Source organism: Castor canadensis, chromosome 5 (assembly GCF_047511655.1).
Source record: "Castor canadensis chromosome 5, mCasCan1.hap1v2, whole genome shotgun sequence".
Lineage (NCBI taxonomy): Eukaryota > Metazoa > Chordata > Mammalia > Rodentia > Castoridae > Castor > Castor canadensis.
In genome coordinates this window covers 131,137,810-131,159,698 of record NC_133390.1, presented here as the reverse complement: position 1 = coordinate 131,159,698, position 21,889 = coordinate 131,137,810, and the positions used below count along the sequence as shown (strand labels likewise).

The window sequence follows — 21,889 nt, the reverse complement described above, 5'->3', positions numbered from 1 at the left end:
TTTGCAGATGACATGATCTTATACCTTAAAGACCCAAAAAACTCTACTTTCAAGCTTCTGGACATCATCAATAGCTATAGCAAGGTAGCAGGATATAAAATCAACATAGAAAAGTCATTAGCATTTCTATACACTAATAATGAGCAAACTGAAAAAGAATGTATGAAAACAATTCCATTTACAATAGCCTCAAAAAAAAATCAAATACTTAGGTGTAAACCTAACAAAAGATGTGAATGACCTCTATAAGGAAAACTATAAACTTCTGAAGAAAGAGATTGAGGAAGACTATAGAAAGTGGAGAGATCTCCCATGCTCATGGATTGGTAGAATCAACATAGTAAAAAATGTCCATACTTTCAAAAGTAATCTACATGTTTAATGCAATTCCTATCAAAATTCCAATGACATTCATTAAAGAGATTGAAAAATCTACCATTAAATTTATATGGAAACACAAGAGGCCATGAATAGCCAAGGCAATACTCAGTCAAAAGAACAATGCAGGAGGTATCACAATACCTGACTTCAAACTATATTACAAAGCAGTAACAATAAAAACAGCATGGTAATGGCACAAAAACAGACATGAAGACCACTGGAACAGAATAGAGGACCAGGATATGAAGCCACACAACTATACCCAACTTGTCTTTGACAAAGGAGCTAAAAATATATGATGGAGAAATAGCAGCCTCTTCAACAAAAACTGCTGGGAAAACTGGTTAGCAGTCTGCAAAAAACTGAAACTAGATCCATGTATATCACCCTATACCAAGATTAACTCAAAATGGATCAAGGATCTTAATATCAGACCACAAACTCTAAAGTCGATACAGGAAACAGTAGGAAATACTCTGGAGTTAGTAGATATAGGTAAGAACTTTCTCAACGAAACCGCAGCAGCACAGCAACTAAGAGACAGCATAGATAAATGGGACCTCATAAAACTAAAAAGCTTCTGTTCATCAAAAGAAATGGTCTCTAAACTGAAGAGAACACTCACAGAGTGGGAGAAAATATTTGCCAGCTACACATCAGACAAAGGACTGATAACCAGAATATATAGGGAACATAAAAAACTAAATTCTCCCAAAACTAATGAACCGATAAAGAAATGGGCACGTGAACTAAACAGAACTTTCTCAAAAGAAGAAATTCAAATGACCAAAAAACACATGAAAAAATGCTCACCATCTCTAGCAATAAAGGAAATGCAAATTAAAATCACGCTAAGATTCTACCTCACCCCTGTTAGAATAGCCATCATCAGCAACACCACCACCAACAGGTGTTGGCAAGGATTCGGGGAAAAAGGAACCCTCTTACACTGTTGGTGGGAATGTAGACTAGTACAACCACTCTGGAAAAAAATTTGGAGGCTACTTAAAAAGCTAAACATTGATCTACCATTTGATCCAGCAATACCACTCTTGGGGATATACCCAAAAGACTGTTACTCCAGAGGCACCTGCACACCCATGTTTATTGTGGCACTATTCACAATAGCCAAGTTATGGAAACAGCCAAGATGCCCCACCACTGACGAATGGATTAAGAAAATGTGGTATCTATACACAATGGAATTTTATGCAGCCATGAAAAAGAATGAAATGTTATCATTTGCTGGTAAATGGATGGAATTGGAGAACATGATTCTGAGTGAGGTTAGCCTGGCCCAAAAGACCAAAAATTATATGTTCTCCCTCATATGTGGACATTAGATCAAGGGCAAACACAACAAGGGGATTGGACTTTGAGCACATGATAAAAGCGAGAGCACACAGGGAGGGGTGAGGATAGGTAAGACACCTAAAAAATTAGCTAGCATTTGTTGCCCTTAACGCAGACAAACTAAAGCAAATACCTTAAAAGCAACTGAGGCGAATAGGAAAAGGGAACCAGGAACTAGAGAAAAGGTTAGATCAAAAAGAATTAACCTAGAAGGTAACACACACGCACAGGAAATTAATGTGAGTCAACTCCCTGTATAGCTATCCTTATCTCAACCAGCAAAAACCCTTGTTCCTTCCTATTATTGCTTATACTCTCTCTTCAACAAAATTATAGAGAAAGGGCAAAATAGTTTCTGCCGGGTATTGAGGGGATGGGGGGCAGAGGGAGGGGGTGGAGTGGGTGGTAAGGGAGGGGGTGGGGGCAGGGGGGAGAAATGATCCAAGCTTTGCACATATGAATAATAAAATAATTAAAAAAAAAAGAAAGAGACTGGTTGACTTTCTGAAGGTGTGCAGTTCTTAAAAGTCACCCAAAGCAAGGGCATCCTGTTAAGGACTTTAGATCCTGGCAAGTTAAATGACTTTAGAATAGAGAATTCTTCCATTTTTGGCAAGGTCACAGATTCCACTGGAAATCTAACTTAATGTATGGGGCTTTTTTGCATACACAGAAAATTATATATGTAGTTTTAGAGGGATTTATGGGAAACCCCCTAAAGTCCAGCCACAGGCTCCCTGAAGCTTCCTCTCCTATTAAGAGGTCTTGGGACGTCAGGCAGTAAAGATAAGGAAAGCAGTTTAGACTCTTGGGGAACCAGGAGTCAGAAATCCAGAATCCAGTCAAAAGACGTTTGGGATCTTCTCTCTTTGAATAAGATGGCTAGAGTAAAAGGTCTATAAGAATCTTTCCAGTTTTACGTATTTTTTTTTAACTTTTGAAATTCTGTGATTCCACTGCTACCACAGATCTATGAGTAGAAGTCTTTATCACTCATTAGCAGGAATGTAGTTCAATTCACCAGGAAGGAACCCTATCTCCTCTTCCCAGTGTAGGGTAGACAGAGATCCATGGCCTTGGTGGGGAGTGAGAGAACAGGATCCAGGAGCTCCTAATAGATTATCTTTCTATACAATCAAGGAATGGCCTGGGAATCTAGCCCAAGTGGCAGTTCTAACATCGTGGCTACTTTGGGGCTTAGATAATTCTCAAATACTGCAGATTAAGTTATCTTTTAAAAGCCAGGATAGCAATCAGGACTGTCTAATACTGAATGTGTCTTCTAGGGTTGAGTATGGGTCTGTTTAATGTATACATTTAATGATGGGCACAAAATTGAAAGAAGCAAGAAGCAAGATGTGGCCATAGTCTCAGTTCCTGTTGTCCTAAGTTGGCTGGCAAGGTTATACAAGGAAGATTGGATCTGAGACTGGGCCTCTAGTCATGGTCATACAAGGGCCTGGATTCTTAGGCCTGCTAGCATACCTGGATAATCTCAGTAGGGTCCTCTCAGGATGTGCTGTGTGACCTAGGAAAAGTTGCTTCATCTTTCTGGGATTCAGTTTCTTTAGTGATTAGATAGAGTCAGTGGTTTAACAACTGATTCTCTGGGGAGGCAAAAGTCCTGAGTAGAAGAATTTGCCAACTTCCATAGAGTAAATACTCTCATCATGGCCAATTTCCTATTACTAACATGACACATGGGACTTGAAGTTGGGAAGAGATGTGCATAGTTAGCTCACTAGTGGATAGGAGCTGGCGCCAGCATACTACCTAATAAGTCTAATGTGCTCCCAAATACCTGGGGCTGATGCAACACTGACATGCTAACAAATTGATTGGGATGGGATATTTCTAAAGGATTCAAGTCTTCTGTATGCTATGCTTCAAGAAGTTTGTAAGGGCCTACTTTTTACTTCATTGCCATGCTACTCCACATTAGTTAGCCTTATCCTCTGCAGACTTTGAGGATATGTGAAGAGAATTTAGTCCTCAGGAAGAACGGGAATGTGGCTAGACAGAGAGACTTGATTATCATGGATCAGGCCTTTAAAAAGAACAAATGTGGAGGGTGTTTTGTTTTGCTTTTTGTTTAAGGCTTAAAATAACCTTTTTGTTCTAATAGTCTATGTGGAGAATATTGTTATTCCAACCTTTTCTTTTTCTGCCCTCCTATCAGTCATTTCTACTGTTGTCAGCAAAAAAGGACCGATTGCCAAGAAATATCCATGTCCCTGAGTTATCACTGAAAAGTCTGTTTGAGGTAAGAGAGCTTTTTCAAACAGATGGCTTCAAATCAGGCTACTCACTTTGTGTTTGGGCCTTCCCCTTCAGCCTCCTCATCACAAATGTGTTTTTTTTCTCTTCTTTTGTCTTCTTTTCTCTTTATTCTCTCTGTAATGAGGAATGAACCTAGGCCTCCAGCACGCTACAAGTGTTTTACTACTTAAGCCATGCCCCTAGCCCCTTTTTTGTATTTTGTTTTTGAGTTAGTTAAGGTCTACCTACTTTGCCTGGGACTGGCCTTAAAATTGCCATATTCCTGCCTCTGCCTCCCAAGTAACTGGGCTTACAGGCATGCACCACCATGCCTAGCACAAATGTGTTATTTATAGTGAATTTATGCTTAAGTCACGGCTAATTCAGAGTTTTTGATTTGGATGAAGGAGTTTAAAGTTTTATATTGACATAGTAACCTCCATGATTCTTCCTATGTGTGTGTGTTATTGTCTTTGCAGAAGTATGTCTTCATTGGGCTTTATGAGAAAATGGAGCAGGTGCCCAAGTTGGTCCAATGGCTTATCTCCATCGGTGCGAGTGTCGAGACCATAGGACCCCATCCTCTCCATGCCCTCATGCGGCTCTGTATCCAAGCAGGTGAGTGTTTTCCTGCCACACACTTGCTTTTCTGTGCTCCTCCATCTTGGACCGAGCCCTCGGACTCAAGTGAAGCCAGCTCAAGTGAATCCAGAATATAGCCACTTGAATGTAGACTATCCAAATAATTTCCCAAGTGAATGAAAGCAGCAGGGAAACAGCAATATTTATATTTCTTCTGGGACCAAGTAGCTGTAAGATTCTGTGTTCTTAGACAATCCTGACAGCAGTGGCCCTTGGACCCAAGGTTGGGACTTGGGGCAGACATCTGTTGCTGGCAGCACTTCCAGGATAGCTGTGGATTCCCCCTGCTGGCAAAGGCAGTTTGGGTGGTTCCCTCCCCTCCAAATTCATTTTCACTCTAGCCCAGAGGCTGCTGTATTCCCTTTCTAAGGGAAACATGGGATATTACAAATAGAATTTTGTTGTGGCTCTTGTAAATGACTGCTATTTTCATAAAATTCTTTTTTTCCCCAAGCTTTACCATCTGGCTAAAGGATTTAAATTTTAAAATATTTTTATTTTTACTCACACTTGAGATAGAGGCTTGTTTTTCCTTGTCAAGGATAAAGAGTATCAATGTTGAACATCTAGCCTTACCATGTAAGAGCCAGAAGGGGCCAAAGGAGCTCGTCTAGTTGACCTCTGAGGCTGTGTCATCTTCCCAGGAAGGCAGTAGGGTGGTCAGTGCTTTAGACTTTATATACCCATATTTCTCTGCCATTTGCAGTTTAATCTAGTCATCCTATTCTCAAATTAGACTATAACACAGAGAATGTGCCTCTGGTAATGACACAACTACTTTTATGTCTGTTTTTTAAGTTAGCCCCTACACTTACAGGCTGTTGGTGGTAAGATCAAGTCTTCAAGTTTGTCTCTGGTTTCTTGGAGGACAATTCTGACATGGTGACAAATGGTGTCCACAGAGTTGGCTGAGGTGTGTAGCTTTCTTAGATCTCAGGAGCTAAAAGGAAGGTGTCTAGGAAAAAAATTTAAAAAGTATGTCCTGCTGATAGTAATGTAGTAATCTAATCAGATGTTGGCTTGATAACTTTAGTAGAGGATAGTGGTGACTTACCCATACGCTCTTTATGTCAGGGTGCTGTCTCTACCTGATGCCAATATTGGGTGCTAATAATGCTCAGCTGCCCCCTTGGCCAAACAATTGTTCTGCCAAAATGCACTACTTCCCAAGGAGTTTCTCCCTTGACTTTGCTTTTCTCCTTGGGCATTTTGTAGCTTTGCATTGACTGATCTGTTGCAGGTCATGCTCCAGATCTCCTCAGGGCTTCTCCTTGCTTTGCTCCTTCCCCTACTCTGTCCTGTTTCTCTCACTCTTTTTCTCCTGACTCTTTCTCCCTCACTAAATCAAATGTATAAGAATTCCCATCTCAAGCCTGGCATGGTGGCCTGCTCATGTAATCCTAGCTATTTGGGAGGCTAAGAACAGGAGGATCACAGTCTGAGGCCAGCCCAGGCAAAAATTTCACAAGACCCCATCTCAACCAATGAAAAGTTGGGCATGCTGATGTGTGCCTGTCATTCTAGCTATACATTAAGCCTAAATAGGAGGATTGTAGTCCAGTCCAGCACCAGGCATAAATGTGAGACCCTTTTTGAAAAATACCTAAAGCAAAAAGGGGGCATGGCTCTAGTAGTAGAGTGCCTGCCTAGCAATCACAAGGCCCTGAGTTCAAAGCCCAGTACTGCCAAAAAAAAAAAAAAAAAAACAACCCAAAACCAAAACAAAGAGAATCCTTGTCTTAGGCTTCCAGAGCCCTAACCTAAGATTATTATGAGTAACTTTCTGTCACTCATGTTTTCAATTTACAAATGCCTGTATCTCTCCACACCTGTTTGTGGTGAATGGAAATATGTGGTTATCTTCTCTATTGGTTACCATAGTGTGGTATGCATTGATTTGCTTTGCTGATTTTATATAATGTTTGTAAATTTTTTCCCTTCAGGGGAAAACCAACTTTTTAGGTGGCTAATGGACCACAAGCCTGAGTGGAAAGGCCGCATCAACCAGAAGGACGAGGCTGGCTGCACTGTCCTGCATGTCGCTGCTGCCCACTCCCCAGGATATCCCATCAAACGTAAGTAGCAACACTGTGTTGGAGGGTATGTCATAGGTGGGGTTATTTTAAGAATTAGAAAACACAACTTATCAATACATTTTTATCCATTCTACCTTGTGGCAGTCTCAGAGGGCTAAAATTTCCTTTGAATTAAACTTGATATGAAGAACATACTGTATATAGAAAGGAGGTAGGATGAGAGAAGGAAGAATTTCTGGACTCCTGTACTCTTTTGGCTTTAAATGGCTTCTGAGGGGTTGAATGTTTCAAGGACCTGGGCTTTGGCTGCATTTCCCCCTGCTTCACCACGTGTCACAAAGTACTTTATTTTATGCTGAACCTGTATTAGTTGCCTGAGATAAATTGTGAATCATTCAGAAAGCAAAGTCCTGCCTTTATGGCATTTAAAACCTAACACAGAAATTGCATCCTGCTATACCAGTGGAGGCCAGCCAGGCCACATGGAAGAGAGAGACTGGCACATGTGAGGAAAAGCTGGTCATTGTGACATGGACAGCCTCATTAGTCTCTGAACCAAGAATACTGTTTACTCCTTCAGAGCTCTCTGATTACATTTGTTTCCCCCCAAACTCTCAGATTATTTAGTCTTTGTTTTCTGTTTTAGATGAAACCAAACACTTTATTCCATAATGGTAATGGATTCTCAGTTTCAGTGACAGAGAGGTAACAGGGGAGTGATGGAAAGCTTGTACCTGGTGCTGCTGAAGCCTGAAGCTGATCTGGGGAATCAGGCTGGGTTACCATCTTTGGGTGGTAACAAATGTTATAAAGCTGGATTTTACTGTGAAATCTCATGACTTTCAAATGTCAAGTCAGAATTAAACATGCCTGTGGACTAGACATATCCTGAAGGACTCTTTTTGGGGACCTCAGTGTTGGTGGGGCCTCTTAGGTAATTGCAGCATCTGATTTCAGTAGGTCTCAAGATGAACCCACTGAGGCTTGGTTCTCTAATGTCGTTCCCCACTAAATTGGAACCTACATCTGGGGAAACAGAGAAAGGATGTCCTATGGTTTTCTTTTTTTTTTAGATTTATCACAAATAATTCATAACTATATAATTCACATATTTAAAATGAAGAGTATGCTGCTTTTCAGTACATTCACAGAGCTGTGCAATCATCATCACCATCAATATTTTTCATTTGAAACAATTTTAGAACATTTTTATTATCCCCCAAAGAAACACCAGCTCCATAAGTAGTCATTCTTCATTTCCCCCTGTCCCACCAGCCCTAAGCAAACACAAAACTACTCTGTCTTCAGATTTTCCTGTTCTGGGCATTTCATATAAATGGAATCACATAATGTATGTTTTTTGTGATTGGCTTGTGTGTGTTTATAAGGATTTTATTTTTTTTACTATTTTTATTGGATTACATTATTAGCATAATATTTTCAAGGTTCATGCATGTTAGAGTATGAATCAGTAGTAATTCCTTCCTTTTTATTGCCAAATAATATTCTATTATATGAATATACCAGATTTTGTCTATTCATTCATCAGTTGATGGATATTTGAGTTGTTTCTACTTATTGGCTATTATGGATAATGCTGTTATAAACATTTGTATTAGTTGTTTTCCATTGCTTTAACAAAATAACTGAGACTGGGTAATGTATAAAGAAAAAAGGCTTATTTAGCTCACAGTTTTGAAGGTTCAAGAACATAGTCTTGACTCTGCTCTGGTGAGGGGACCTTGGCTATGTCACATGGTAGATAGCATCATGGAAGAAGCACACGCAAGAGGGATAGATCACATTGTGAGACAGGAAATCAGAGAGCACGAGGTAACAGGCTTGCTTTTTTATAGCAACTCTTTTGCAAAATCTAACCTGGGTCTCATGGAATTACATTAATTCCTTCTGAGGGTAACACCCCCAAAGAGTTAAAGACCTTTCACTATGTCCCACCTTGTAAAGATCATACCCTCTTTTAGTATTGCCACACTGGGATGAAGCTTCCAACATGTTGACCCTTGAAGTATACACTTAAACCATACCAACATTGGTGTATGAGTTTGTGTATGGGCACGTTTTCATTTTCTTAGGTAGACACCTAAGAGTGGAATCAAGATCACATAGTAACACTATGTTTAACTTTTTTAAAAAAATTTTTATTTTATTCATATGTGCACACATTGTTTAGGTCATTTCTCCCCCCTTCCCCCCACCCTCTTCCTTACACCCTCCCTCCACTCCTCCCCTTACCCCCCCTTACCCCTTGCTACCAGGCAGAAACTATTCTGCCCTTATCTCTAATTTTGTTGAAGAGAGAGTATAAGCAATAATAGGAAGGACCAAGGGTTTTTGCCAGTTGAGATAAGAATAGCTATACAGGGAGTTGACATGCATTGATTTCCTATACATGTGTGTTACCTTCTAAGTTAATTCTTCTCGAACTAACCTTTTCTCTAGTTCCTGGTTCCCTTCTCCTATTGGCCTCAGTTGCTTTAAAGTATCTGCTTAAATAGTTTCTGCCAGGTATTGAGGGGGTGGGGAGGAGAGGGAGGGGGGCGGAGTGGGTGGTAAGGGAGGGGGTGGGGGCAGGGGGGAGAAATGACCCAAGCCTTGTATGCACATATGAATAATAAAACAATTAAAAAAAAGAGTGAGTTCATAAAACTAAAAAAAAAAAAAAAGTATCTGCTTTAGTTTCTCTGTGTTGAGGGCAACAAATGCTCTCTAGTTTTTTGAGTGTCTTACCTATCTTCATACCTTCCTTGTGTGTTCTCACTTTATCATGTGATAAAAGTCCAATTCCCTTGTTGTGTTTGCCCTTGATCTAATGTCCACATATGAGGGAGAACATATGATTTTTGGTCTTTTGGGCCAGGCTAATCTCACTCAGAATGATGTTCTCCAATTCCATCCATTTACCTGTGAATGATAACATTTCGTTTTTCTTCATGGCTGCATAAAATTCCATTGTGTATAGGTACCACATTTTCTTAATCCATTCGTCAGTAGTGGCGCATCTTGGTTGTTTCCATAACTTGGCTATTGTGCATAGTACTGCAGTAAACATGGGTGTGCAGGTGCCTCTGGAGTAATCTGTGTCACATTCTTTTGGGTATATCCTCAAGAGTGGTATTGCTGGATCATATGGTAGATCAATGTTTAGATTTTTAAGTAGCCTCCAAATTTTTTTTTCCAGAGTGGTTATACTAGTTTACATTCCCATAAGCAGTGTAAGAGGGTTCCTTTTTTCCTGCATCTTTGCTGACACCTGTTGTTAGTGGTGTTGCTAATGATGGCTATTCTAACAGGGGTGAAGTGGAATCTTAATGTGGTTTTAATTTGCATTTCCTTTATTGCTAGAGATGGTCAGCATTTTTTCATGTGTTTTTGGCCATTTGAATTTCTTCTTTTGAGAAAGTTCTGTTTAGTTCACTTGCCCATTTCTTTAATTCATTAATTTTAGTTCATTAATTTTGGGAGAATTTAGTTTTTTGAGTTCCCTATATATTCTGGTTATCAGTCCTTTGCCTGATGAGTAGCTGGCAAAAATTTTCTCCCACTCTGGGGTGGTCTCTTCAGTTTAGAGACCATTTCTTTTGTTGAGCAGAAGCTTTTTAGTCTTATGAAGTCCCATTTATGTATGCTATCTCTTCGTTGCTGAGCTGCTGGGGTTCCATTGAGAAAGTTCTTGCCTGTACCTATTAATTCTAGAGTATTTCCTACTCTTTCCTGTACCAACTTTAGAGTTTGGGGTCTGATATTAAGATCCTTGATCCATTTTGAGTTAATACTGGTATAGGGTGATAAACATGGATCTAGTTTCAGTTTTTTGCAGACTGCTAACCAGTTTTCCCAACAGTTTTTGTTGAAGAGGCTGTCTTTTCTCCATTGTATATTTTTAGCACCTTTGTCAAAGACAAGTTGGGTATAGTTGTGTGGCTTCATATCCTGGTCCTCTATTCTATTCCAGTGGTCTTCATGTCTGTTTTTGTGCCAGTACCATGCTGTTTTTATTGTTATTGCTTTGTAATATGGTTTGAAGTTGGGTATCGTGATACCTCCAGCATTGTTCTTTTGACTGAGTATTGCCTTGGCTATTCGTGGCCTCTTGTGTTTCCATATAAATTTCACGGTAGATTTTTAGTCTCTTTGATGAATGTTATTGGGATTTTGATGGGAGTTGCGTTAAACATGTAGATTACTTTTGGGAGTATAGACATTTTTACTATGTTGATTCTACCAATCCATGAGCATGGGAGATCTCTCCACTTTCTATAGTCTTCCTCAATCTCTTTCTTCAGAAGTTTATAGTTTTCCTTGTAGAAGTTGTTCCCCTCCTTTGTTAAGTTTACACCTAGGTATTTGATTTTTTTTGAGGCTATTGTAAATGGAATTGTTTTCATATATTCTTTCTCAGTTTGTTCATTATTAGTGTATAGAAATGCTAGTGCTTTTTCTATGTTGATTTTATATCCTGCTACCTTGTTATAGCTATTGATGGTTTCTAGGAGCTTCTGAGTAGAGTTTTTTGGGTCCTTAAGGTATAGGATCATGTCATCTGCAAATAGGGATATTTTGGCAGTTTCTTTACCTATTTGTATTCCTTTTATTCCTTTTTCTTCCCTAATTGCTCTGGCTAGGAATTCTAGTACTATGTTGAATAGGAGTGGGCATTCTTGTCTAGTTCCTGATTTTAGGCTTCAGTTTTTTGCCGTTAAGTATAATGCTGGCTGTAGGTTTATCATATATAGCTTTTATAATGTTGAGGTACTTTCCTTCTTTTCCTAGTTTTCTTAGAGCTTTTATCATGAAATGGTGTTGGATCTTATCAAAGGCTTTTTCTGCATCTATTGAGATAATCAAGTGGTTTTTGTCTTTGCTTCTGTTAATGTGGTGTATTACATTTATTGATTTTCATATGTTGAACCACCCCTGCATTCCTGGGATGAAGCCTACTTGGTCGTGGTGAATGATCTTTTTATGTGTTGTTGAATTCGGTTTGCTATTATTTTATTGAGGATTTTTGCATCAATGTTCATTAAGGAGATTGGCCTATAGTTCTCCTTTTTGGAGTTGTCTTTGCCTGGTTTTGGTATAAGTGTAATACTGGCTTCATAAAATGTGTTAGACAGTTTTCCTTCCCTTTCTATTTTGTGGAACAGTTTAAGGAAGATTGATATCAGTTCTTCTTTAAAAGTCTGATAGAATTCAGAGAATCCGTCAGGTCCTGGACTTTTCTTTTTAGGGAGACTCTTGATTGCTGCTTCAATTTCATTTTGTGGTATAGATCTATACAGGTGATTAATATTCTCTTGGTTCAGTTTTGGATGATCACATGTATCTAGAAATCTATCTATTTCTTTAAGATTTTCGAATTTATTTGAATATAGGTTCTCAAAGTAGTCTCTGATGATTTCCTAGACTTCCATGGTGTTTGTTGTTATCTTCCCTTTTGCATTCCTGATTACTAATTTGGGTTTTTTCTTTCCTCATTTTAGTCAAGTTTTCTCAAAGAACCAACCTTTTGTTTCATTAATTCTTTGTATGGTTTTTTTGGTTTCTATTTCATTGATTTCAGCTCTTATTTTTATTATTTCTCTCCTATTTGTTTTGGGATTTGCTTGTTCTTGTTTTTCTAGGAGTTTGAGATGTATCATTAGGTCATTGATTTGAGATCTTTCAGTCTTTTTCAATATATGCACTTATGGCTGTAAACTTTCCTCTCAGGACTGCCTTAGCTGTGTCCCATAGGTTCCGGTAGGTTGTGTTTTCATTTTCATTGACTTCCAGGAACTATTTAATTTCCTCTTTTATTTCATCAATGACCCATTGTTCATTAAGCAATGAGTTATTCAGTTTCCAGCTGTTTGCATATTTTTTGTTTTTATTTTTGTTGTTGAGTTCTAGTTTTATTGCATTGTGATCAGATAGAATGCATGGTATAATTTCTATTTTCTTACATTTGCTGAGGCTAGCTTTGTACCCTAGGGTATGATCTGTTTTGGATAAGGTTCCATGGGCTGCTGAGAAGAATGTATATTGTGTAGAAGTTGGATGAAATGTTCTGTAGACATCAACTAGGTCCATTTGATCTATGGTATATTTTAGATCTAGGATTTCTTTATTGATTTTTTGTTTGGATGACCTATCTATTGAAGATAATGGGTTGTTAAAGTCTCCCATGACCACTGTGTTGGAGAGGTTAGTCTCTACTTTCTTGCTTTTTCTTTTCCTGTAGTTTGGTGCCTTTCATAACCTTTCATGGTTATGTTGGGTTTCACTTTCTGTGTGCAGAATCCCTTGAAGAATCTGTTGTAGTGGTAGCTTTGTGGTCACATATTGTTTTAGTTTCTGCTTATCATGGAAGACTTTTATTGCTCCATCTATTTTAAATGATAGTTTTGCTGGGTAGAGTATCCTAGGGTTGAAGTTATTTTCATTCAGTGCCCGGAAGATCTCACCCAAATCTCTTCTTTCTTTTAATGTTTCTGTTGAGAAGTCTGCTGTGATTTTGATGGGTTTACCTTTGTGTGTTATTTGTTTTTTCTCTCTTACAGCCTTCAATATTCTTTCTCGAGTCTCTGTATTTGTTGTTTTAATGATAACATGCCATGGGGTAGTTCTGTTTTGATCTGGTCTGTTTGGTGTTCTGGAGGCCCCTTGCATCTGTATGGGCATAGATTTTTCTAGATTTGGCAAATTTTCTGTAATCATTTTGTGGAATATATTATGCTTCCCTTTGCTTGCACCTCTTCTCCTTCTTCAATGCCCATGATTCTCAGGTTTGAACTTTTTATGAAGTCAGTGAGTTTTTGCATTTTCTTTTCACAGGTCTTGAGTTGTTTAACTAATTGTTCTTTGGTTTTTCCTTTAATTACCATTTCATCTTCGAGTTCTGAGATTCTGTCTTCTGCTTGTTCTATTCTGCTGGATTGGCTTTCCATTTTGTTTTGCATTTCTGTTTAGTTCTTTTTTTCTGAGGTTTTCCATATCTTGAGTCACTTCCTCTTTAATGTTGTCTATTTTAGTCCTGAGTTCATTTATCTCTTTATTAATTGTGTTCTTTGTTTCACTTTGGTGTTTATACAGTGCTTCTATGGTTTCTTTTGTTTGTTCTTGTGCTTTCTCAAATTCTCTATTTCTGTTGTCTTGGAATTTCTTGAGTGTCTCCTGTACATTTTGGTTGAACATATCCAGTATCATCTCTATAAAATTATTATTGATTACTTGGAGGATTTCATCTTTCAGATTATTCTTGTGGGCTTCATTGGGTTCTTTGGCATAGTTTATCTTCATTTTGTTGGAGTCTTGATCTGAGTATCTTTTCTTCATTTCCCTCTGGTTTCTGTACTAATTTTTTGCTGTGAGGAAACTGGTTTCCCTGTTTTTTCTATCTTCCCATCATTGCCCTTGGTATTGTTACTGTCCCTGTACTGTGTGCAATTAAGTAGTTTCTATCTTGTAATAATAACAATGGTGATAATTAGAATGGAAGCGTGAGAGGAGAGGGAAAGCATAGAAGATAAAGAAAAAGAGTAGTAAACAAACAAGTTCAAAAAAACAAACAAAAACCGTCTGAAAGATATAAACAGGGAGAGATAGTGTACTAATCAACAGTAGGCTAAACAGGCATTTGAGAGACAGAGAGAAGATAAAAAATAAATAAATAAAATAAAAATTAAAATAAATAAAATAAAATAATTAAAAAAAATCTCCAAGTTCAAAAGCAATAAAGTTTCAGTCTTAATAATTTTGGTGTTAGTCCCTCAGTCTCCAATCCTGGAGATGGTGTCTCAGAAGTAGTTCTGTTATCTCATCAAAAGGAAAAAAACCAAAAAAGCAAAAAACAAAACAAAACACAACAAAGTGTTCCAAGTTCAAATGCAGTACAGTTTCAGTAAGTCTTTCAGCATGAGGTTGTAGTTCAGTCGTTGTCTCATCAAAAGAAGAGAAAAGGAAAAAAGAAAAAAAAAGAGTCTGGAGACAGCTTTGTGAATGTCTATCTGAGGCTGCGGCTCACCTGCCTGCTCCTGTCAACCAGCTGTTGCTGGAGGCTTTATTGATTGCAGATCTCAGGAGTGAGCTCAACACTCACCTAGCCCCTCAGGCTTTGTTTACTTAGAGTTCTCCTGGGTGCAACCGCCACTGTTACAAGTTTTCCCTTTTCCAAGTACACTGGGAGAGGTGGCGCTACACCCGCATTCTCCGGCTGGTGTGTTTATTTACAGCTCCTGTGGGAGGTGACACTTCCCCCCTCTCCTGTGGAGTTTTCCTCCCACTGCCGCTTTTACAAGCTTTCCCACTCCTGGTTGCTGGGCGGGTGCCTCCTCTCCTGCCTTCTCCCGTGGGCTTGTTTTTTTATAGTTCCATGAGGGATTGCCCCTCCCCTCCCTTTCGGTGCTCAGGGTGCCCCGCCCTCTTTGCTACATGTCTTTTTTTTTTTTCCAGCTGCTTGTTTATTATTCAGTTTGTTTTTTTCCCTGGGTGGGAGTCAATCTGTACAGGGGGCTACGCTGATCAGTCCCAGGGTTGTCTGTGGGAATACCTTGTGCTGCTTAGCTCACCTGGTAGTCTGCTTCTCCCAAGCAGGTTAGGCTCTGATGTCTGGTGGCACGAGAGCCCTTCTGGTTTCTCCATTTAACGTGGAGTGGTTATGCTATGTGTGGCCTGGGGGTGTGGTGGTGTTGGAGTTTTATCTCTTCTCTGTGGTTTTTCCTGCAAGGTGTTCTCCAGCATCTCTCCAAGATTTTACTTTAGGAAGCACGCTTTCTGTTTCCTCCCTCTAGTCTCCATCTTGGAATCTTCATATTTAACTTTTTGAGAGACTACCATACTGTTTCCCAAAGTGAGTGTACCATTTTACCTTCTCACCAGTAGTGTGTGATGATTCTGGTTTCTCTACATTCTCACAAACACTTCCAGTGGTACTCTGGAAAATGTTTAACAACTGTTACTCCAAAGGAGAGGGCCTGAGTTGTAATAAATTATAATATCTATTGATTTTAAAGGTATAAATATACTAACACAGTAGAAAGTTTCATGCTTCCAGCATGACATTTATTGGACATGAAGGTGGGAAGAAAAAGCAGTAGGTACCATTATATTTTATTTTTAGAATACAGATACATGTTAAGGTAAATAGAAAGGAATCTCATTGTGGATGATAGAACAATGTTGTAAAATAAAATAATTAAGAAGTGTTCCTCAAACTAGAGAAAAGGTTAGATCAAGAAGAATTAACTTAGAAGGTAACACACATGCACAGGAAATTAATGTGAGTCAACTCCCTGTATAGCTACCCTTATCTCAACTAGCAAAAACCCTTGTTCCTTCCTATTATTGCTTACACTCTCTCTTCAACAAAATTAGAGATAAGGACAAAATAGTTTCTGCCAGGTATTGAGGGGGTGAGGGGGAGAGGGAGGGGGTGGAGTGGGTGGTAAGGGAGGGGGTTGGGGCAGGAAAAAAAATAAATTAAAAAAAAAGAAGTGTTCCTCATATACAAGAGAGGAAAGGTTGAAAAAAAAAAGAAATGTTCCTTTTGGGCCCTCAGCTTATTGGATACTGCTGCCACATCTAAGTCTTTCCCACTTAGATCACTGACTTACCCACCAAACTTATGGAAACACCTTCACAGATACACCTAGATATATACTTACAAATTCTTTAGGCATTCCTGAATTCAGTTAAGCTGACAACCGTATTTAACCATCACAACTTGTAAAAGCATGTGATATTTGTCTTTCTGTGCTGCATCATTCTGTGTAACATAATGTCCTCCAGTTTAATCCATCTCATTGTAGATAATGGAATTTAATTATTTTTACAACATAAGATTGCATTGATGATAGTTATTCTAACAGGAGTGAGGTGGAATCTCAGTGTGGTTTTGATTTGCACTGCCTTTATGGCCAGGGATAGTGAGCATTTTTTCATGTGGTTTTTGGCCATTTGAATTTCTTTGTTTGAAAAAGTTCTGTTTAGTTTAGTTGCCCACTTCTTTATTGGTTCATTGATTTTGGGAGAGTTTAGTTTTTTGAACTCCCTGTATATTATGGTTATCAGTCCTTTGTCTGATGTATAGCCAGGGAATATTTTGTCCCCTTCTGTGGGTGGTCTCTTTAGTGTAGAGACCATTTCTTTTGTTATGCAGTAGCTTTTTAATTTCATGTAGTCCCATTTGTCCATCCTTTCTCTTAGTTGGTGGGCTGCTGGAGTTCTACTGAAGAATTCTTTGCCTATACCCATTGCTTCCAGAATATTCCCTGCTCTTTCCTGTACTGACTTCAGAGTTTTGGGTCCCATATTAAGGTAGATACTAGTGCAGGGTAATAGGCATGGATTAAGTTTCAATTTTCTGCAAGCAGATAACCACTTTTCCCAGCAACATTTGTTGAAGAGGCTGTCTATTCTCCATCATATGTTTTTGGGACCTTTGTAAAAAATAAGGTGGGTATAGCTGTGTGTTTTCATACCTGGGTCCTCTATTCTATCCCACTGGTCTTCATATCTGTTTTTGTGCCAGTACCATGCTGTTTTTATTCTTATGGCTCTGTAACATAGTTTGAAGTTGGGTATTGTGGTACTGCCAGCATTGTTCTTTTTTGCTGAGTATTGTCTTGGCTAGTCTCAGTCTCTTGTGTTTCCAAATGAACTTTAGTATAGCTTTTTTCAATCTCTGTGATGAATATCATTGGGATTTTGATGGGAATTGCGTTAAACACATAGATTGCTTTTAGTAGTATAGCCATTTTTACTATGTTGATTTTGCCAATCCATGAGAACAGGAGATCTTTTTACCTTCTCAATCTCTTTCTTCAGAGTTTTATAGTTCTCCTTGTAGAGGTTGTTCACATCCTTTGTTAAGGTTATTTCTAGGTATTTGATTTTTTTGAGGCTATTGTAAATTGGATTCTTTTCCTGTATTCTTTCTCAATTTGTTCATTGTTGGTATATAGAAAGGCCAATGATTGTTTTAAGTTGATTTTGTATCCTGCTACATTGCTGAAGTTGTTTATGGTGTCTAGGAGTTTTTGGGGTCTTTGTGGTATAGGATCATGTCATCTGCAAATAGGGATACTTTGACAGTTTCTTTACCTATTTGTATTCCTTTTATTACTTCGTCTTGCCTTATTGCCTTGGCTAGGAATTCCAAGACTATGTTGAATAGGAGTGGAGAGAGTGGGTACCCTTGTCTTGTTCCTGATTTTAGGAGAAATGGTTTCAGTTTTTCTCAATTAAGTATGATATTGGCTATAGGTTTGTCATATATAGCCTTCTATTCCTAGTTTTCTATCATGAAGTTGTGTTGAATCTTATCAAAGGCTTTTTTTGCTTCTATTGAGATGATCAAGTGGTTTTTGTCTTTGCTTCTGTTAATGTGCTGTATTACATTTATTGATTTTTATATGTTCATCCCTTGGATGAAGCTGACTTGGTCATGGTGAATGAGCTTTCTGATATGTTGTTGGGTTTGGTTTGCCATTTTACTGAGGATTTTTGCATCAATATTCATTAAGCAGATTGGCCTATAGTTCTCCTTTTTGGATGTGTCTTTGTCCAGTTTGGGGATGAGTGTAATACTGGCTTTATAGAATAAGTTAGGCAGTGTTCCTTCCCTTTCTATTTCGTGGAAAAGTTTGAGGAGGGTTGATATTAGTTCTTCTTTATAGGTCTGATAGAATTCAGCAGAGAATTCACCAGGTCCTGGACTTTTCTTTTTTGGGAGACTCTTTATTGCTGCCTCAATTTCATTTCATGTTATACATCTGTTTAGGTGGTTATTATCTTCCTTGGTTCAGTTTTGGATGGTCATAAGTATCTTTTCGTCAAGATTTTCAAATTTGTTAGAATGTAGGTTCTCAAAGTAGTCTCTGATGATTCCCTGGATTTTCTAAGTGTTTGTTGTTATTTCCCCTTAGGCGTTTCTGATTTTACTGATTTGGGTCTTTTCCCTCCTCATTTTAGTCAGATTTGCCAGGGGTTTGTCAATCTTGTTTATTTTTTCAAAGAACCAGCTTTGTGTTTTGTTGAGTCTCTGTATGGTTTTTTTGGTCTCTCTTTCATTAATCTTGGACCTTATTTTATTCAGCTTCCAATTGTTTGTGTATTTTCTGCCATTGTTTTTGTTGTTGAGTTCTAGTTTTAATGCATTGTGATCAGATAGAATGCAGGGGGTTATTTCTATTTTCTTATATTTGCTGAGGTTTGCTTTGTGTTCTAAGATATGATCTATTTTGGAGAAAGTTCCATGGCTGCTGAGAAGAACGTATATTGTGCTGTTGTCAGATGAAATATTCTGTAGACATCAATAGGTCCATTTGATCTATGGTGTCATTTAGTTCTAGGATTTCTTTGTTTATTTTTTGTTTGGATGACCTATCTCTTGGTGATAGAGGGTTATTAAAGTCTCCCACTAATACTGTGTTGGAGTCTATATGTGCTTTTAAGTCCTTTAGTGTATGTTTGATGAAATTGGGTGCACTGACATTGGGTGCATATAGGTTGATAATTGTTATTTCCTTTTGATGTATTGCCCCCTTTGTTAGTATAAAGTGTCCTTCTTTGTCTCTTTTGACCAATGTAAGTTTGAAGTCTACTTTGTCTGATATAAGTATTGCTATTCCTGCTTGTTTTGGGGGCCACTGGGCTGGTAAATCTTCTTGCAGCCTTTCACCCTAAGCCAGTGTTTGTTTCTGTCAATAAGATGGATCTCTTGTAAACAACAGATTGTTGGATGTTCTTTTTTAATCCAATTTGCCAAACAGTGTCTTTTGATGGGGGAGTTTAGTTCATTGACATTCAGTGTTAATATTGATAGGTATGTGGTGATTCCTGCCATTTAGTTGTTTTTGTTGTGTAAGGACTTGATTGTGTGCTGCTGAAACAGTGCTATTCTCTGCTTTCTTGTCTTTTCTTCTCCTGTGGTTTGATACTACCTGTCTTCTCGTAGTTTTGTTTGCTTTCCTCTTTTGTGTTCAGAATTCCTTGGAGAATCTTTTGTAGTGGTGGCTTGGTGGTCATATATTATTTTAGTTTCTGCTTATTATGGAAGATTTTTATTGCTCCATCTAGTTTGAATGGTCATTTTGCTGAGTAGAGCATCCTAGGATTGAAGTTGTTTTCATTCAGTGACTGAAAGACCTCACTCCATTCCCTTGTTGCTTTTAAAGTTTCCATTGAGAAATCTGCTGTGATTTTGATGGGTTTACCATTATTTGTTATTTGTTTTTTCTCTTTTACAGCCCTCAGTATTCTTTCTCTATTCTCTGTGCTTGTTGCTTTAATGATAATATGCTATGGGGAAGTTCTATTTTGGTCAAGTTTGTTTGGTATCCTGGAGGCTTCCTGTACTTGATTTGGGAAATTTTCTATTTTATTGAACATATTACATATCCCTTTGGCTTGCATCTCTTCTTCTTCTTCAATATCCGTGGTTATCAGGTTTGGTCTTTTGATAGAGTTGGTGAATTTTTGCATATTCCTTTCACAGCTCTTGAGTTGTTTGACTAACATTTCTTCAGTTTTTTCTTTAATTTTTATTTTATCTTCAAGTTCTTAGATTCTGTCTTCCACTTGTTCTAGTTTGCTAGAGTGGTCTTCCACTCTGTTTTGTATTTTTTTTTATTGTTTTATTATTCATATGTGCATACAAGGCTTGGGTCATTTCTCCCCCCTGCCCCCACCCCCTCCCTTACCTCCCACTCTGCCCCTTCCCTCTCCCCGCCACCCCCTCAATACCCGGCAGAAACTATTTTGCCCTTATCTCTAATTTTGTTGAAGAGACAGTATAAGCAATAATAGGAAGGAACAAGTGTTTTTGCTGGTTGAGATAAGAATAGCTATACAGGGAGTTGACTCACATTAATTTCCTGTGCATGTGTGTTAATTCTTTTTGATCTAACCTTTTCTCTTGTTCCTGGTCCCCTTTTCCTATTGATTTCTGTTTGATTTTTTTTTTGAGGTTTTTCATATGTTGGATCACCTCCTCTTTAATATTTTTCATTTTCATCTTTAATTCATTCATCTCTATGGTGCTGTCTGTTTCACTTTGGTGTTTATTTAGGGCAGCTTTGAGTTCATTTATTTGTTTCTGTGTCTTCTCATGTTTTTTATTTTTGGTGTCTTGAATTTTCTTGAGTGCCACTTGTACATTTTGGTTAACCATGTCTAGTATCTTCACGAAATTCTCTGATTTCTTGCAAGATTTCTTCCTTGAGTGTGTTTTTGTGGGCATTGCTGGGTTCTTTAGTGTCATTTATCATTGTTTTGCTGGGGTCAGGAACTGGGTATTCATTTTCTTCATTTCCCTCTGAGTCCTGTTCATTCTGTCAATTGATGTGCAGGCAGGTTTGGAGTTGGGGGCAGCAGTGAGAAATGGTGCCCACTTTTCTCACTGTAGTGTTGCGTGGGGGGCTAGGGGTTCAGAATATTGCAGAGTTTGATTCTGGTTGATGTTCTATTTCCAGTTGATGGAGGAAGGAGAAGAGAAGGAGAGAAAAAAAATCTCCATGAGGGAGGAGGGTTTCCCTGTGGCTGGACCTGCCTTGCTGGCTGTGCCATGGGTTGCAGCTGTTAGGTGCAATTTTATGATGATTTGAGGGTCAGTCTTTGAATTTTTTCCTACACCCAATGTGATGGAAGTTATTATTTTGGCTAAAAGCAGTCAGAATTACCCAAGTGTGGTTCCAATATCTCAGGGAGGTTTTTGGACTCAGCGAGCTTAGGCTTTCTGCTTCTGCACACTAGTTGCCATCTTGGATCTTCCCTTGTTGACTATTTGTATATCTTCTTTTGAGAAATGTCTGGGTCATTGACTAATTAATCTTTTAATCATTTTTTCTGTTGGGTTGTTTAAGTTCCTTTAATATTTTGGAAATTAATCTCTTGTTAGATGAATACTTTGAAAATATTTTCTCTCCTTCTGGAGGTTTTTTCTTTATTCTATGTTTGTTTCCTGTGCTATGCAGAGGTTATTTTAGTTTGATACAATCCCAATTGTTAATTTTTGCCTTTATTGCCTATGCTATTGGAATCATATACCAAAAAATATTTGCCAAGAACTATGTCCTGAACTATTTCCCCTATGTTTTCATCAATTAGCTTTATAGTTTTAGGTCATACTTTTAAGTCTTTGATCAGTCTGGGTTGATTTTTGTACATGGTAAAAGATCTAGTTTCTTTCTTCTTTATATGGATGTCTAGTTTTCCCAGCA

General features: G+C 38.2%; 1 protein-coding gene across 5 annotated transcripts in view; it reads left to right on the top strand.

The window, feature by feature from the left end:
- Trank1 (tetratricopeptide repeat and ankyrin repeat containing 1) overlaps window positions 1-21,889 on the top strand; it is a 167,990-nt gene that overhangs the window by 45,598 nt on the left and 100,503 nt on the right. For all 5 annotated transcript variants that reach the window (XM_074074158.1, XM_074074157.1, XM_074074156.1 and 2 more), the window contains 3 exons: window positions 3,914-3,997; window positions 4,473-4,611; window positions 6,579-6,710. In XM_074074158.1, coding sequence (XP_073930259.1) covers window positions 3,914-3,997; window positions 4,473-4,611; window positions 6,579-6,710 — 355 coding nt within the window. The remainder of the gene's footprint in view (window positions 1-3,913; window positions 3,998-4,472; window positions 4,612-6,578; window positions 6,711-21,889) is intronic.